An 18,626-nucleotide genomic window follows, 5' to 3' on the forward strand; every position below is an offset into this window, starting at 1 on the left:
TATTCTCAGATACATCACTGTACATGATGAAAGAAATTGCCATTTTATGTGTAATTTTAGAGGAAGGGATCTTCAGTGCAGAAGATCCTGTTATGCTTGAAACAAGGACAAGTGCAGTCAGGTCAATGAGATAAAAACAAGGTAAGAACTAGAATAGTGGTGAGAGCCTCTTCTCCTGCTTCTGCTTCCCACCCCTTTCACTCCTCTTAAGAACAAGTAAGAACATATGTCCAAAGTAGCAGAAATGAAGTGGTGCTTATTTGAGATGGATAGAGGATAAATTGGATTTTAAATAAGATTTTGTAGAGGGAGCATGGTATTTGGGGGCCTTGATCATTTATTTTGCCACTATTCTAAAATCTAGATGAATGTAGGTATAAAACTAATGTATTTGTGAACTAGAAGGGTTAATTTAGTTGATTCATATATTGAAAGGTTCAGTATCAACAGTGCATTTGCATTTTGATATTTGAAAAGCTATAAAGATAATGCTAAAGGGAGCAGGTGGGCAGGGGTGAAGGAGCTTGGATCCTCCTGCAGTGGTATTTTTGGAATCTACATATATAACCGTGCTGTAAAGATCTTTCCCATTTGAAGAAAGGATCGTTTTGGACATTGTGCTCAACTTTGTAGTCCTTGTTTACAAATAAATGAGTTGTCTTCCCCATGAGATGGAGAACAATTTGGGTTTTGTTTTGTTTTTTTTAGTTGACTCCAGCCATAATAAGAGTACTTCCTCCTCTGGAGATAAAATATAGATTATAGGAATATTTACAAGTATTTTGCAATTTCTTAAAAACTGTAATTATGTAAGTATTTCTTTTTCAGTTTTGCATGTCTTTGCTGATTTACCATTCATTGCTATTCTTTTTTTTTTTTTTTTTTTTTAGTTTTGTTATGTTAGTCACCATACAATACATCATTAGTTTTTGATGTGGTGAGCCACGATCCATTGTTTTCATATAACACCCAGTGCTCCATGCAGTACGTGCCCTCCTTAATACCCATCACCGGGCTAACCAACCCCCCCCTCCCCTCTAAAACCCTGTTTGTTTCTCAGAGTCCATAATCTCTCATGGTTCATCTCTCCCTCCAATCCGCCCCCCTCATTTTTCCCTTCCTTCTCCTAGTGTCCTCCATGCTATTCCTTATGTTCCACAAATAAGTGAAACCATATGATAATTGACTTTCTCTGCTTGATTTATTTCACTTAGCATAATCTCCTCCAGTCCCATCCATGTTGATGTAAAAGTTGGGTATTCATCCTTTCTGATGGCTGAGTAATATTCCATTGTATATATGGACCACATCTTCTTTATCCATTCATCTGTTGAAGGGCATCTCGGCTCTTTCCACAGTTTGGCTATTGCGGACATTGCTGCTATGAACACTGGGGTGCATGTGGCCCTTCTTTTCACTACATCTGTGTCTTTGGGGTAAATACCCAGTAGTGCAATCTATACCTTCAGTGCCATCCCAATCAAAATTCCAATGACATTTTTCAAAGTGCTGGAACAAACAATCCTAAAATTTGTATGGAACCATTCATTGCTATTCTTATTTCGTGATCACAGCTCTAATGATAATCTCATTGCTGTAATCATAAACACTAAGGTGCCTGAGGACTGGAACTATTCCCAAGATAATAAATGTTTTACTCTCTCTTATGAATGTGGCATTTTATTAAAGCTTTATTTTTAAGTTCTGTCCAGGACTCTCAGTGTTGAACCTGGTGTGCGGCTCTCAGCAACTCAGGGCCACAAAGGACCCTGGAGTCAGAACTACAGGGAGGAGAAGGTGCCAGGGAGTGTCAGGAGGTGAAAGGGTGAGATTCAGCAGAGAAACTAATTTAGAGAGCAGCTCAGTTCTGCAGCTTCCACGACCCATCAGAACTTCCACCTGGAGGAGGTTGTGGAGTCCCCATATCCAGAGCTTTTCAAACTGTTGGAACAGTCCCCACTTCGGATGGAGGGGAGAGAAAGCCATAGTGCTCCTGATTGTACCAGTGTTAGCCATCGCAGCTTTCTAAAACATCCCTGTTTCCTGTGTTGGGGTTATTTTTGAGAAAGAGTCTGCTTCGCTAAAGTTAAAAAAAAAAAAAAAGTTGAAGACTACTGATAGAGGATTCCACCTTTGTCTAATAATCTAATTTTTAGGTGAGGCAGCTAAAGAACGCGAGACTTCTGAGATTGCACAGTGGGTAATGATAGATCTCTTTTCTGCAAGTTGAGGGAGATTACAGAAAAGTTGTGATTCCTAGAGTTCTTACACCAAGACAGGTGAAACTGTCCGCACCAAATCTAGCACCTGCTATTTTGTAGGAGGGAGGGTCAGCTTACTTAAATTTCAGGAGGTGTTCGTTAACTGCAAAGTTTGAGATGCTCTTGAATTAGGTAGGATGAGTAGATCATTTCATTAAAAGATGAAAAATGAAACCAGTCTTTGCCTTGTTTATAATCTTTTTGTTGTTGTTGCTAGTGTACTAAATTCAAGGTAAAATATGGAACCGTAACCAAAATATGGAATTGAAAAAATTGAAGTCAAAATGTCATTGCCTGGCCTCTCGTTTCCTTTCACGTATCAGCTATTTTGGAAGTAAACTAGAGGATTATATCTTAGGCTTTAAAAAAATTTTTTTTTCTAATAAGGGAGAGTGCGAGCAGGGTGGGCGGCACAGAGGGGGAGAGAATCTTGAGCAGACTCCCCGCTGAGTGCAAGCCCAACTCAGGGCTTGATCTCACCACCCTGAGATCATGACCTGAGCCAAAATCAGAAGAGTTGGATACTTAACCAACTGAGCCACCCAGGTGGCCCATTTATATCTTAACACTTTGATGTGGTACATATTTTAATACTCAGAATGGTTTTAATTATTTTGTTCAAAAATTAACAATCTCATGATTAATGTTGAGAGAGATACTCTGTTTTTAAAAAATTTTATCTGATTTCTGAATTGGCTCATGTTCTTATACTAGAATCTTAATCCTTTGAGCCAAATTTGCTAGTCTTAATCTGTTTTCATTAGCTAGGGCTGTTGTAAGAAAAGCCCCCACGGGAAGAACAGAATTGGCTTAGTAAGTGTGCTCATTCATACATGCGTGTATATAACACGACTGTTTTCATTTCTGATGTTGCGTTTGAACTGGATCAAAAGCAAATAAATTTTATATCCTTCATGCGTAAGTCTGTGGCTCCTGTCACTCTGAAGTCTTTTCTTGTGTATCCGTTTTGTTCTAGGTGAGGAATTTTAAATTGGAGCAGGAACAAGAAAAAAACAAAATTTTGTCAGAAGCACTGGAGACTCTGGCCACCGAGCATCATGAATTAGAACGGTCTCTGGCGGAAGGCTCACCACCTCGCAGCATCCTCAGTGAGGACGAGTTCTATGATGCGCTGTCAGGTAACTCGAGCATCCTGCCTTCTGTGTCGTTGGTGAATTGAATTGAGGCCCACCACCTAAATGTCTGCTGGGAGTAGATGTCCCCTGCAGTGTCCTGGACCGAGCAGCTGAGAGGTAGCACTGCTGCTCCCAAGCGGGCTGTCTTTCATGCTGTGTTCTTGAGGCAGGAGCCTGAGAGTTGAAAATGGGTCTGCCTGCGTTGACGGTGTGTGCTAGGCTAGAGAGGGAGTGCTGTTAAAACTCACGAATTTGATTTTTTGCCTTTATTCAGCGACCGTTAAATACCTCCTAGTTCCGGGTGTTATTCCGTGTCTAAGGGTAGAGAAAGGGACAGTTTCTGTCATCAGAGAGTACTCTGTATCCTCAAAGGATACAGATGAGTAACATGTGGTTACAGTACAGTCTGCTGAGTGCCAGCGTAGAGGTGAGACCATAGTATGGCAGAGAAAAGTGCTTAATTTTGCCTCAGAAATACATGCCAGAAAACTGACAAACTGATGAGCATGGACTCCATTGTCTAAATTGGAATCCTGCCTCTGACATTAGCTGGCTGTGTGACCTTGGACAAGTTCTGTGACCTCTCAGGTTCTGTGTTGACACATACTTAAAATGGGGATAAGTATATCCATTTCAACAGGCTGAGTCAGGATTAAATGAGTTCCTGTGCTTAAACTGTGTTTAGGACTGGGCCTGATGCGTACTAGTGCTCCACAAACAGACATATGTGGGGGAGCTGAATGACTTGGAAGGGGATGGCCCACTAAGTAGTTTTGACCTTTGAAAAACTTACTTCAGAGTTTTTGAGGTACGTGTGGGTGGGGGGAGTGGCTGGAGATGAGTGAGGCTGAGAACAGCTCTCTTCTGTGAGGAAATCAAGTTCTTACAGAATAGGTGGATGTACGCAATTACTGGTCTTGTAGAACTTGACCATGGAGGCAGGAGACCCCGGTGGATAGGGAGTGAAAGGATCACATTCAAAGTGGGAGATTAAAGGAGGCACAGTGAGAGGTAATAGAAATGAGAACTAAAGAAGATCGGGTTGAGGAAATTAAAACAGTGTGATCATCTAAGACAGGGAAAATGATTGCTTGGTGGGCTTTTGGAGAAGAGATTCATTACATGAGATAAACAGAGCTAATAGGACCTTTATTGTGGGAAGTATGATATAATCAAAAGAATGGGAAAAGTAATTTTAATAGCCAGATTTTGGAATAGAGGAAAGATTATACTGATGATGATGTTGTCACTTAGATAAGGCATTTGTGAAAGAGTGACTCACTGGGAAGAGAAAGTGAAGCTAGGATTTGAAAGCAGTGGGATGATTGACAGGGCAAAGGAAGTATTTAACATGAGTGAGGGAGGTGGGAGGGGAGGGGGAATGACACTGGAGGCTGCAAACATGTTTTCACACCTACTCTGTGCCAAATCCAGGAGTGTTATCTTCTGTATTCCTTCCGTTTGGGGCATCCAAAAAGGAAGGTCACTAGAGGGATCATAGGATTAAATGCAAAGAGGTCTGAATATAAAAGAGCCGAGACACTTCAGCTCATCTTTTATGTTCTTTTTTAAAAAAAAAAAAAAACAAATTTAATGTTCATTAAGAAAAATTGTTATAAATAATTCAATGTGAAAATAAGTGCATTACCCAGTGAAGTTTTCCATTCATCCCTTATCCTAATTATGCACTCTTCCTTGGAAGTTCTTAGTGACAGCCTGATTCATTCTCTTCCAGGCCTTTTTAAAGCAGTCCCCTGTATATGTGTACGTGTTTGTACAGCTTTGTTTTGTTGTGAGTCAGGAGTGGAAGTAGCTGTATGGTTGTTCCGGATCTGCATTTTCATGTAACAGCATAACTTGGAAATCTTTCCCATCAGTAGTACAACTCTAACTCATTCTTTTTATTTATTTAAAAAACAAATTTTTAAAAAATTTTTTTACTTTATTATGTTAATTACCATACATTACATCATTAGTTTTTGATGTAGTGTTCCATGATTCATTGTTTGTGCTCATTCTTTTTAAAGGTTGTGTAAAAGTCCGGGATATGATTCACCACTGTTTTCTTGATCATTCTCTTCTTGATAGACATTTAGCAGCTACTGTCATCTTTCTGCTTCTCAGTCATATTTTAGCACTCAAAACACTCTCCAAAATCATCTCCTCTGGGAGGAAAAGATAAAAAGAACTGTAGTCCCCAGGTGAGGACTGGCAAATACATCACAGCTCAAGTGCCAATTCAGACTGGTTTGCAGTACTTGCTGCTTTATGGTTTGCTGTGTTGAGAAGGATCCTGAGGCTGAGTGCAAGTGTCTAGGTCAATCAGCATGTTCTACCATGGTTGTAGAAATGAAGGAGAGGGACAGGTGCCATGCCTTTGCTCCTTCCTGCCCTGAATGACTCACCTAAGTTGTGTTGTATTTGCCTGCACAGAGTTCCCTTTCTGTGGCCACTCCTACTATTTCCGACTAGAAATCTTGAAAATCATTTGATGAAGTGTATAACTTCATTAAAGTTAAGAGTCCGATGCCCCGGGTTCAAGCCTTGGGCTGCTAATGACCTAGCCATATAATTCATTAAGATCATAAAAGCCATCATTTGGGAATGACTTCATCTTCTCCCTACAGTCTTTGCACATCAACCTCCCTTCCTGCTTCCTTCTTCCTTTCTGTCACAAAAGAAGAAATGTCCTTCCTTAGTGAAAGCCATCCCCTCCTCATTTGTTCATGTACCCATCTCCTTGTACCCTCTCAAGAACTTCTGTTTAGTTCTTGTTCTTCCACCTTCCCTTTCAATACCACATCATTTTAAATACTAACTTAAAATTCCTGTACTAGTTTCCTGTTGGTGCTATAGCAAATTACCATGAATGTGCTTGAACAGTGCAGATTTGTTTTCTTACAGTCCTGGAGGTCAGAAGTCCTAAAGTCAAGGTCTTGGTTAGAGCTGTGTTTCTTCTAAAGGCTCTGGGAGAGAATCTATTTCCTTTCCTTTTTTAGTTTCTAGAGACTACCTGCATCTATTGACTTGAGTCCCCATCCTCCATCCTCAAAGCCGGCAGTGTGACATCTTCCATGCTCGCTGTCTCTGACTCTGACTTTTCTCCCTCACTTTTTCTCAAGGACCTTAGGGATTACAGGGGGCCCACCCAGGTAATCCAGGGTAACCTCTGCATCATAAGGTCCTTAATTCAGTCACATCTGCAGAGTCCTCTTATCATGTCAGGTAATATATCCACAGGGTTCTGGAGGTTAGGACATGGACATGTTTGGGGGACCATTAGTCTGACCACCACAGTTCCCAAATTTACATCTCTAACCCTGACCTCTTGTTAGAGACTTACATACTCAGCTATCAGCTGGATAAATAAATGAATTTTTGGTCTTTATCCTAGATCATCCTCCTCCTCTTCTTCCTGGAGTTTGCCTTATTTTAGTAAATGGCACCTTCTTCCTCTTCTAAAGCCAGAAACCTAGGAGCAGTTTGTGACGTTGATGTGCCACATCCGTGAAACCCAGCCCAAAACTTGTCCATTCTGTCTTAAAATCATACCTCAAAGCCATGTATGTTTTCTTACTGTAGGGTTAAAAGGTAAGGTGCCTGGGGCTGGAGGCTGTTGATAAATTATGGCTCTACCAATTCCTATATCCTTTGGAAAGTTAATTCACTTTTCTGTGCCTCATTTCTTCATCTGCAAATAGGTCATGAGCTTATAGTGATAAATATCTATACTTAAAACAGCATCTGGCACACTGAGCTCTCATCACGTGGGCCATACTCACTCATGTCCAACCTCTTAACTACCATGCTTCCAGCCTTGCCGTCCTGAAGTTCACTCTGTATACACCACCCACAGTGACACTTTGTAGACAGTCACCTCATTGCATTCCCCTGCCTAAAATCCTGCGGTGGCTTCTCATTGCACTGAGAATAAAAATCAGACTCTTTAACAGGCCTTCAAGGCTCTTGACATGATGCATGTTCTGTCTGTGTCCTCAAATCAGTCTTGTCCCCTTACTCCCTTCACTTACTGCATTAGCCACCTCAGCCTTCCTCCAGCCCTGAAGCATGATAGTGACAGCAGGCTACTAGATGTGGAGTTAAATAAGACCAAGAAAACGTATGCAAACCTATACTTCATTTACAGCTTATTTTTAATTTCTGACTCATAGAAAAGATAAACTCAAGCTAATATTTAAAAGATGTAAAAATACTTTTAAAGATTCTTCTCTTAAAATATTGGTAAATTATTTTGACTAAGTGTTTAATCTTCTTTTCTAAAGTTGCTTACAACTTCTGTTACTTCCTTTAAAATAACAGGATAATTTTATTTGTTTAGACTTAAAGGCCATGTGACTTCCTGTTTTCCCTTAGCTACTTTTCTCTTATGTCCCTTTAGGTTTTTGCAGTTAAGCAGGATCAATGAAAATCTAATACAGCGGGTGAGACAAAACCTTGATGCAAGCATACAGTATAGACTAATTTTTCCAGTGCTATGGGATCACTTGATCATTTTTACATTATTTTTCAAGTATGCTCAGTGACTAAAGATTTCATAAAATTGCGTGAAGCAGATTTCTTATTCATGATTTGATTGAATTCTGTTGTGTAACATGATTTAAAAGGAGCAACATCTAATTTTGTGTGTGTGTATAAGTGTATGTATGTGTGTTTAAGAAAAGAAATGAAATGGTTATGTTGAGTGAAATTGCTGATCTTACCATAAAGTGACCACTTCCTGGTACATTGGGGGCTAAGCCAATCATGCACACTGAAGCAACAAGATACAAGGAGAAACTAAAGGAAAACTGGTTCTGTGGAAAAAACTGTTCTGCAAGCAAATGAAGTATAGAAATAATAGAAAGAACCGCTTAAGGGAAGAAGAGAGTGGGTCCTTCTTCATATTCCTATCCTTTCTGTTCCACTTTTACTGGATTGCTACCCTCTTCTCCTACCAGAGCTCTCAAATACCTCTAAATTACCTGCTCCCTGGAGTAGTCTTCGCTGACTCCCCGTGGCAGAATTAACCAATTCTTCTTTTGTGCTCCCTCGTTGACACCTCTTCATGGTACTGTGCTGGTTACCCTATCTTCCTAAATCCCTGAGTTCCTCTCTAAATGTTGAACGCAGGTTTTGAACAAATGCCACTGATATTCTGTCCTCCCTAAAAATATATTGGTATTCAGTGCAAGCACAAGACAATCAGTAGTGCTTGCTGATCTTATACAGTGTGTGCGCTCCCTCCACTCTGGATTCCATGTAGGAGAAGGATGGATGGCAGATGGGGAGTGACCGGGGTGAGGTGGTGCTAAAATACAAAATTTGTTCTTGAGGACTTTACAATCTGGTTGGGGCTATGAGACCTGCTCACAGAGAGTGGGGCGCAGGGTGGGGGGAATGAAAAAGCTAAGGGGAGGGACAATTCAGGGTGCTTCGCTTGGTGAATCTCTGATAATCTTCTAAGGAATTATTTTTGAAACATTTGTTACCAGTTAAATAATTTTGTGGCTGTTACTGTTTAGAATTGCTCTGACGGAGATAGCAGTTTTCACCAAAATTCCTGCCTTTTGGATATTATAACTTCAAAATATATTGGTTTTCTTACTGTCTGTTCACTTTCCTTTTTAGAAACATGTTGAGATCAGTTGCTCAAGAAAGGCTTTATTGCTAGGTTTTCCTCTTAATGCTATTTTTGTCAAAATGTGCATGAATAATGCATACAATCCAATAGTGTAGACTGGCCAAACCGATAGTTATGTCATGAAATTGAAGCCAGTTTTAGCATTTCTCAGCAGTTGCAAGGGTGGGTGCTCAGGTCTTTTTAAGTCAAAACTCTCAAAATGGAAAGTGGTAATATAACGATTTGGTTTCTTCTGGAGGGGAGTAACACAGCACCAGTTAAGACCTATGTCAAATGAAGTTTAACCCAGTAAGTATTAGAGGTCATAGTGGAGAACAAGTGATACCATCCGCACTGACATTTTACATCTAGAAGACACGGGATCTGATCACGGTGGTCACTGTTGTCTCCTTCTACAGTTTATTTTTGAAGTAGGTGCCCGTTTCTTATCTGGCCATGTTCTGTGTGTCCTTACTGTTGTCTGCACCTGTCTAGTGCCTGGCAATACCACCTACCTCTGTATTCCTAGCACTTACTTCTCTCTTATTCCCCCTCCCCTTTTTCTGAGAATTAGCCATATACTTACCGCCTTGTTCTTGCTCTTTTTCTGGTTATGTAACATTTTGTGCATTCCTTCCTTATCTCCTCAGCAACACTACATTTCCCTTAAGGACAGAGACCTTGTCGTATTAACTTCTGTATTTTCTCTACTGCCCAGTACAAAACATATTAGTTGACGTGATAGACAGCAAATTGAGTACCACAGAATATGGCTGTTATTAAACACCTTCCATTTGTAACATGAAGAAATATTCTGGAGAAAATCCGATGAGTGGCAGGGGCTCTTCATCTAGTTTTGTGTTTGTAGCATTAAACAACTATCCAGCAGCTTACTTACATTGTCTATGTGTTGTCGATAAACACTGCTGAATGTAATTTATCCTTTCGGTTTTGGCTTGACCTCTGGGCCCATCTTCCTTTTCTGAAATGTTGTTGTTGACTAAATTGATGTCTCCATTAAATATTTATTGTAAGCCACATGCATTTTGTACCGTCCTTAGCATTGAGAGGATTGCATTAAGCAGACACAACTATTGAGTGCTCACTGTGTGCCATGTGCTTTGTTAGGCCCAGCGATACCAAGATAGGTAAGACCCGGTGCCTCAATCTGGGGAGTTCACAGTCAGTCCAGGCCAAGAGATGAACGCATGGAGAGATAGTGTTGGTGTAATGTATAAAGGATCTGGCCTTCCAGCCCACGCCAGCTGCTTGCTCCAACTCGGGACCTTCAAGTTTGCCTTTCTCAGGAACTGCGTCAACACCATCCTGTTTTGTATGGCCCACAGTTTGACACCTGTCTCCCATCTTTGGACCCACTCTCTCAGAAACCTTGATCCTAACATTGTTTTGACTGCGCCACATCATCTCCATTTTTTTAAAAAAGATTTTACTTATTTGAGAGAGAGAGAGCACGCGCACGAGCAGGGAGGGAGGGAGAGGGAGAAGCAGACTCCCCTGCTAATCAGGGAGCCTGATGTAGGGCTCGATCTTAGGACCCTGGGATCATGACCTGAGCTGAAGGCAGACGCTTAACTGACTGAGCCACCCGGGCACCCCACATCATCTCCATCTTTACACCACCGTTCACTCCACGTGTGCCCTCATGTCCCTCCTTTGAGGCCTAGCTTGCTTGGGGCAACATGGGATCAGTTCCCTGCCTTTCTCTGCCTGCGTTGTCCTCAGCTGGCAGAATGCTGTACCATCCCTCTCCCCCTTCTAGCCCCAGTCCTCAAGGGACTAGGTGAGGCTGGAGACCTATCCAGGGCCACACCAGCAGGTCTGGCTGTAAGCCCATGGCCGCTAAAGTCCACGTTGTGCCCTGTGGTGGTCCAGCAGTCCTACTCCATGTCTGTGGTCCATTGCTTTCACATACTGCTTTCATGCTTATGTCACTTACAACTTCTCATACCTTCTTCTCCATCCTGTGCTATCTGAGGCCATTGTTTGTCACCGAGAAACTCCTCATGATTGCACTGTTGAAACCATCACACACTTGGCTGTGTCCATATGTATGCATGTTCTGCCTTCTCTGCTTTGCATTGATGTTATGTCCCTAACTGAAACGACCTCCTCCATTTGTGCCTGGGTCCCCCCCCCACTGGACCTATAGAAGGACATCTCTGCAGCTCCTCTTTCCCAGGTAATCAGTTATTCCTTGTTCCCATCAGCTGTCTTATCTTTATAATGCTAAATCTTATAAAAATACCTTTTGGGCGCCTGGGTGGCTCAGTTGGTGAAGCATCTGCCTTCAGCTCAGGTCATGATCCCAGGGTCCTGAGATCGAGTCCTGCTTGGGGCTCCCTGCTCAGCGGGGAGTCAGCTTCTCCCTCTCCTCCCCTCTCCTCTCCCACTCTATCTCTGTCACTATCTCTGTCTCTCTCTCTCTCTCTCAAATAAATAAGTGAAATTAAAAAAAAATACCTTTGATCCCACATTGCTGTCCTTTCTTTTTTTTTTTTTTTTTTTAAAGATTTTATTTATTTATTCATGTGAGACAGAGAGAGAGAGAAACAGAGGGAGAAACAGGCTCCCAAGGAGCAGGGAGCCCGATGCAGGACTCGATCCCAGGACCCCGGGATCATGACCTGAGCCGAAGGCAGACGCCCAACCATCTGAGCCACCCAGGCGCCCTGTCCTTTCTTACCATATGTCTTGAACACCCCCCGTTTATGTTTGTTCCCACCATTGCCCACAGTGCTCTTGAGCAGTTCACCACTGCACTGCACTCAGCTGTCTAATTCAGTGGCTCTTTCTCAGTTCTCCTCTTTCTTGACCTCTCACCAGCACTTAAAGTTGTTGATTACACTCCTTCTTAGAACATTTTCTTTACTTAGCTTCCAAAATATCACATTTGATTGTCTTTCTCAGTTTCCTTTGCCAGTCCTTTTGCATCATTCCAACTTCTGATATTAGAGTATCGCAGAGGGCAGGCAGGGAACCTCTTTTCTGTCCACACTTATCTCTAGGTCCTTTGTACTCCAAGTGTGGTCTGAGGGTTAGCATCAGCATCACCTGAGAGCTTGTTGGAAATATAGAACCTAAGGCCTCAGTTCAGACCTAGTGAATAAAAATCTGCATGTTTTTCAAATCTAGGTGATTCATACAGACATTAAAGCTTGAGCAACATTGCCTTAAGTGGCCTCATGGTAATCCTGTGCCTTTAAATATTGTTTGTATTCTGATAAATCCATGATTTTGTATCTCCAGCTTTTGTCTACCCCCTGAATTTCAGACTCATGTCTGTCGATCTACTTGGCATATTCACTTTAATGTCTAAGATAGCTCCTACATGTCTTAAAATGTCCTGCAGAGAACTCTTGCTTTCTACTCAAAGCCTGCCCCTTTTGCAGTCTTCTGCATTTTGATAGATGGAAGATCTGTCTTTCCAGGGGCTTTGGCCAAGGCTGGCAACCTTTGACTTTTCCATCACAGACGGTTTTCTTTTTGTGCATTACATCCATCTTCAGTCCATCAATGAGTTCTATTAGATGTACCTTCAAAATGCATCAGGGGGCACCTGGGTGGCGCAGTCGGTGAAGCGTCCGACTCTTGGTTTTGGCTCAGGTATGATGTCAGGGTTGTGGGATTGAGCTCCGTATCGGGCTCTGTGCTGAGTGTGGATTCTCTCTCTCCCTCTCCCTCTGCCCTTCCTGCTCCCTTCCTGGCCCGTGCTCTCCCTTTAAAAAAAAAAAAAAAAAATCAGAATCTGGCCACTTGCCATATGAGACTCTTATCACCCAGATCCGCACCCCCACCATCTCTCGCATGGGTTGTCACAGTGGTTTTCTGACTGCTCTCTGCCTGCAGCCTTATCTCCAGAAGTGTTCTTAACCCAACATTCACAGCGATCATTCTGAAACATGAATCTGTTCACGTCAGTTCTCTGCACAGAACCCTCCAATGGCTTTGCTTCTTGGCTGGAATAAAAGCCAAAGCCCAACGTGATCTGGCCCTCGGCCACCATTCCGAAGTCTGCCCCTGTCCTCCTCACTTCTGTCCCTCTGACCTCAGTGCTGGTTCTTCAACTTGCCAAGCATGTTCTCCCTTAGGCCTTTTCTTTTTTAGATTCGAGTTAGTTAACATATAGTGTAGTATTGGTTTCAGTAGAGTTTAGTGATTTTTCACTTACAACACCCAGTGCTCATCACAAGTGCCCTCCTTAATGCCCATCACCCATCTAGCCCATCCCCTCCCCTTCCCTCCAGCAACCCTCAGTTCTCATCTTTAAGAGTCTCTTATGGTTTGCGTCCCTTTCTGCTTTTATTTTTCCCTCCCTTACCCCTGTGTTCATCTGTTTTGTTTCTTAAATTCCACATGAGTGAAATCATATGGTATTTGTCTTTCTCTGACTGACTTATTTCACTTAGCGTAATACCCTCTAGTTCTATCCACATCGTTGCAAATGGCAAGATTTCATTCTTTTAATGGTGAGTAATATTCCAGTGTGTGTGTGTGTGTGTGTGTGTGTGTATCACATCTTCTTTATCCATTCATCTGTCAATAGACATCTGGGCTCTTTCCATAGTTTGGCTGTTGTGGACATTGGGGTGCATGTGCCCCTTTGAATCATTGTTTATATCCTTTGGATAAATACCTAATAGTGCAATTGCTGGGTCATAGGGTAGCTCCACTTTTAGCTTTTTGAGGAACCTCCATTCTGTTTTCCAGAGTGGTTGCACCAGTTTGCATTCCCACCAACAGTATAAGAGGGGTCCCCTTTCTCCACATCCTTGCCAACATTTGTTGTTTCCTGAGTTGTTAATTTTAGCCATTCTGACCAGTGTGAGATGATATCTTATTGCGGTTTTGATTTGTAGTTCCCTGATGCTGACGGATGTTGAACATTTTTTCATGTGTCTGATAGCCATTTGTATATCTTTGGAAAGGTGTCTATTCATGTCTTCTGCCCATTTCTTAACTGGATTATTTATTTTTTGGGTGTTGAGTTTGATAAGTTCTTTATAGATTCTGGATACTAGCCCCTTATCTGATATGTCATTTGCAAATATCTTCTCTCATTCCGTTGGTTGCCTTTTAGTTGTGTTCATTGTTTCCTTCTTTGTGCAAAAGCTTTTTATTTTGATGAGGTCCCAGTAGTTCATTTTTGCTTTTGTTTCCCTTGCCTCCAGAGACAGGTCTTATAAGAAGTTGCTGTGGCCTAGGTCAAAGAGGTTGCTGCCTGTTTTCTCCTCTAGGATTTTGTTAGTTTGCTGTCTCATATTTAGGTCTTTAATCCATTTAGAATTTATTTTTTGTATGGTGTAAGAAAGTGGTCCAGTTTCATTCTTCTGCATGTTGCTGTCCAGTTTTCCCAACACCATTTGTTGAAGAAACGATCTTTTTTCCATTGGGTATTCTTTCCTGCTTTGTCAAAGATGAGTTGACCATCGAGTTGAGGGTCCATTTCTGGGCTCTCTATTCTGTTCCATTGATCTGTTGTCTGTGTTTGTGCCAGTACCATACTGTCTTGATGATGACAGCTTTATAATTCATCTTGAAGTCCAAAATAGTGATTCCTACAGCTTTGGTTTTCTTTTTCAACATTACTTTGACTATTCAGGGTCTTTTCTGGTTCCATACAAATTTTAGGATTGTTCGTTCCAGCTTTGTGAAAAATGCTGATGGTATTTTTTTTTTTTTAAGATTTTATTTATTTATTTGAGACAGAGAGAATGAGATACAGAGAGCATGAGAGGGAGGAGGGTCAGAGGGAGAAGCAGACCCCCCGCTGAGCAGGGAGCCCGATGCGGGACTCGATCCCGGGGCTCCAGGATCATGACCTGAGCCGAAGGCAGTCGCCTAACCAACTGAGCCACCCAGGCGCCCCTATGCTGATGGTATTTTGATAGGGATTGCATTGAATGTGTAGTAGATTGCTTCGGGTAGCATAGACATTTTAACTATTTTTCCAATCCATGGGCATGGAATGTTTTTCCATTTCTTTGTGTCTTCTTCAATGTCTTTCATAAGTGCTCTATAGTTTTCAGCATACAGATCTTTTACCTCTTTGGTTAGCTTTATTCCTAGGTGTCTTATGGTTTTAGGTGCAGTTGTAAATGGCATTGATTCCTTGATTTCTCTTTCTGCTGCTTCATTATTGGTATATAGAAATGCAACAGATTTCTGTACATTGATTTTATATCCTGTGACTTTGCTGAATTCATGAATCAGTTCTACCAATTTTTTGATGGTCTTTTGGGTTTTCCACACAGAGTATCGTGTCATCTGTGAATAGTCAAAGTTTGACTTCTTCCTTGCCAATTTGGATGCCTTTTATTTCTTTTTGTTGTCTGATTGCTGAGGGTAGGACTTCCGGTACTATGTTGAACAACAGTGGTGAGAGTGGACATCTGTGTCGTGTTTATGACCATAGAAGAAAAGCTGTCAGTTTTTCCCCATTGAGGATGATATTAGCTATAGGTCTTTTGTATATGGCCTTTATGATGTTGAGGTATGCTCCTTCTACCCCTACTTTCTTGAGGGTTTTTATCAAGAAAGGATGCTGTATTTTGTCACATGCTTTATCTGCATCTATTGAGAGGATCCTCTTGTATGGTTCTTAGCCTTTCTTTTATTAATTTGATGTATCATATTGGTTGTTTTGCAGAAATTGAACCACCCCTGAAGCCCAGGAATAAATTCTACTTGATCATGGTGAATAATCCTTTTAATGTACTGTTAAATTTGATTAGCTAGTATCTTGTTGAGAATTTTTGCATCCATGTTTATCGGGGATATTGGTCTGTAATTCTCCTTTTTGATGGGGTCTTTGGTTTTGGAATCAAGGTAATGCTGGCCTCATGGAATGAGTTTGGAAGTTATCCTTCCATTTCTGTTTTTTTTGGAACAGTTTCAGAAGAATAGGTATTAATTCTTCTTTAAATGTTTGGTAGAATTCCCCTGGGAAGCCATCCGGCCCTGGACTCTTGTTTGTTGAGAGATTTTTGATAATTGATTTAATTTCTTTGCTAGTTATGGGTCTGCCCAAATTTTCTATTTCTTCCCGTTTCAGTTTTGGTAGTTTATATGTTTCTAGGAATTTATCCATTTCTTGCAGATTGCCCAATTTGTTGGCATATAATTGCTCATAATATTCTCTCATAATTGTTTGTATTTCTCCAGTATTGGTTGTGATTGGTCCTCTTTCATTTATGATTTTATTTATTTGAGTCCTTTCTCTTTTTGATAAGTCTGGCTAGGGGTTTATCAGTCTTACTCTTTCACAGAACCAACTTCTAGTTTCATTGATCTGTTCTATTTTTTTAAATTTCTGTATCACTTATTTCTGCTCTGATCTTAATTATTTCCCTTCTTCTGCTGGTTTTAGGCTTTATTTGCTGTTCTTTTTCCAGCTCCTTTAGGTGTAAGGTTAGGTTGTGTATTTGAGACTTTTCTTGCTCCTTGAGGAAGGCTTGTATTGCTATGTACTTCCCTCTTGTGACTGCCTTTGCTGCATCCCATAGCCTTTAGACTGTCGTGTTTTCATTTTCATTTGCTTCCATGTATTTTTTAAATTTCTCTTTTAATTTCCTGGTTAACCCATTCCATTATTTAGTAGGACGTTCTTTTTTTTTTTTTTAAGATTTTATTTATTTATTTGAGAGAGAGAATGAGATAGAGAGCATGAGGGGGGGAGGGTCAGAGGGAGAAGCAGACTCCCTGCCGAGCAGGGAGCCCGATGCGGCACTCGATCCTGGAACTCCAGGATTATGACCTGAGCCGAAGGCAGTCGCTTAACCAACTGAGCCACCCAGGCGCCCCTAGTAGGACGTTCTTTAACCTCCCTGTATTTGCAGTCTTTCCAAATTTTTTCTTATGATTGACTTCAAGTTTCATAGCGTCGTGGTCTGAAAATATGCATGGTATGATCTCAGTCTTTTTGTACTGGTTAGACCTTTGCTTTTCATTATTTCCTCTGCCTGGAACTCTTATTCCAGATATCTACAGTACTTCCTCCCTCACTTCATTGTTCTGCTCAGAAGGACCTTCATTGTATCAGTTTTTATCCCCTCCCCTTTTTTTGCTCTTAAAAAAAAAAAAGCACCTTTCACATAATATTCATTTGTTTGTTGAGCTCCTACAGTTACAATGCAGGCTCCTCAGTGAGGGTGGGATTTTATTTAGTTCACTGATATATTCCCAGCCTCCAGGATAGTGCTTAACAAAGAAAGGGGTGCTCAATAAATATTTGTTGAACAAGTTAATGAGTACTACCAAATGGTATGTCAGGAGGATTACAGAAATTAAGAGAGGCTGCTAACTGCTTGAGAATGTTGGACAAAGCATTACATTTGAGGAGTGTTTTGAAGAGTCAGTAAGGAGTTCTCCAGACAGATGTGACAGGGTAGAATATTCTTTGTGTAAGAGGACAGCACATGCAAAGATAAAGAAAAATTGTTTTCAGAAACCTCATGAAATGTGGTGTGGCCAAAGCAGGGGTGAGTGTTCAGGGTGCTGAGAAGTAGTGATGAGATGAAGCCAAGAAGGTAATTTAGGACCAGGTGGTAATGAGTCTTATGATAAGTTTGTGCTGAAGAATTTGAATTTTAGCATATAGGTGGTGGGAAGCCAACAGACATAATTATTAGAGGGGCATTGGATTAGTGTTTTATAAAGATTCATATATTTTTTTAAGTAAATGTTGTAGAATTCTTATGATTATATTATACTAAGAATTGGGAATTCAAAGAAAATAAGATGTGGTCCCTACTCAGGAGTTCACATTCTAGTAGTGTGTTGTAAGAGTAAAGATTGATTCAGGATTCTAGTGTCCTAGATGGGAGATGACAAGTTTGAATAAAAGCAATTTAAGTGAGAATGGAAGGTTTCAGTTCTCTCCCTTTATTGCTTTAGTGAACACATATCCTTCTGACCTTTGCTCAGGGGTCAGGGGCTTCCTCAGGGAAGTCTGGTGGACTTTGTTGACTTGATCACATCCCCACTTGCAGGCTCCCTGCACCATTTTCCCATAGTTGAAATTCTGTACAATTATTTGGTTTTTGTCAGCCCTGCCCATCCACCAAATAGTACGTTCCACGAGGAACTCTGCATGCCTGGCAGCTAGTATCGAGTCTGGCACGCATTAGGAGTTCATATATTTGAATGAAATTTTGGGATATATTTTTAAGGCTGAAATGACTGCACTTGAAGACTAGTTGGTTGTGGAGGATAATGACATATTTAGGATCCCCATCTCTTTGGCACCGTGTTCTGTCCCCTTCTACATTCCTCGTCTTTGTGAACAGCAACAGCATCTTCCCACTGTGAAAACGACAGATGTGGAAGTCATCTTTTTCCCTTTGGCCTGTCCCTCCCCCGGTCCTCCCTGACAGTGCCTTAGTTCACCTCCCCCTCCCTTGGGCCCCAGAGACCAGGATGGTACTCATCTAACAGGTTTGGCTGCTTCTAGTCTTTGTCCCCACCAGCCATCATGTTGTCAGGTGTGGGAGGCTGAAAAATGGCCCCTCCCATGAAAAGGTTCACCTTCTAATCCTGGAAACCTGTAAACTTTTTTTGGAAAAAAAGATCTTGGTCGATGTGATTAAGGAT

The 18,626-nt window shown here is 41.3% G+C and overlaps 1 protein-coding gene across 7 annotated transcripts in view; it reads left to right on the top strand.

Annotated features, from left to right (window-relative positions):
* The window catches only part of OSBPL1A (oxysterol binding protein like 1A), a 224,526-nt gene that overhangs the window by 127,845 nt on the left and 78,055 nt on the right, over positions 1 to 18,626 (top strand). For all 7 annotated transcript variants that reach the window (XM_034995759.1, XM_034995760.1, XM_034995761.1 and 4 more), the window contains one exon: positions 3,238 to 3,400. In XM_034995759.1, the coding sequence (XP_034851650.1) occupies positions 3,238 to 3,400 (163 nt within the window). The remainder of the gene's footprint in view (positions 1 to 3,237; positions 3,401 to 18,626) is intronic.

Source organism: Mirounga leonina, unplaced genomic scaffold (genome assembly GCF_011800145.1).
Source record: "Mirounga leonina isolate KUSES-001 unplaced genomic scaffold, KU_Mleo_1.0 Mir_93, whole genome shotgun sequence".
Classification (NCBI taxonomy): domain Eukaryota; kingdom Metazoa; phylum Chordata; class Mammalia; order Carnivora; family Phocidae; genus Mirounga; species Mirounga leonina.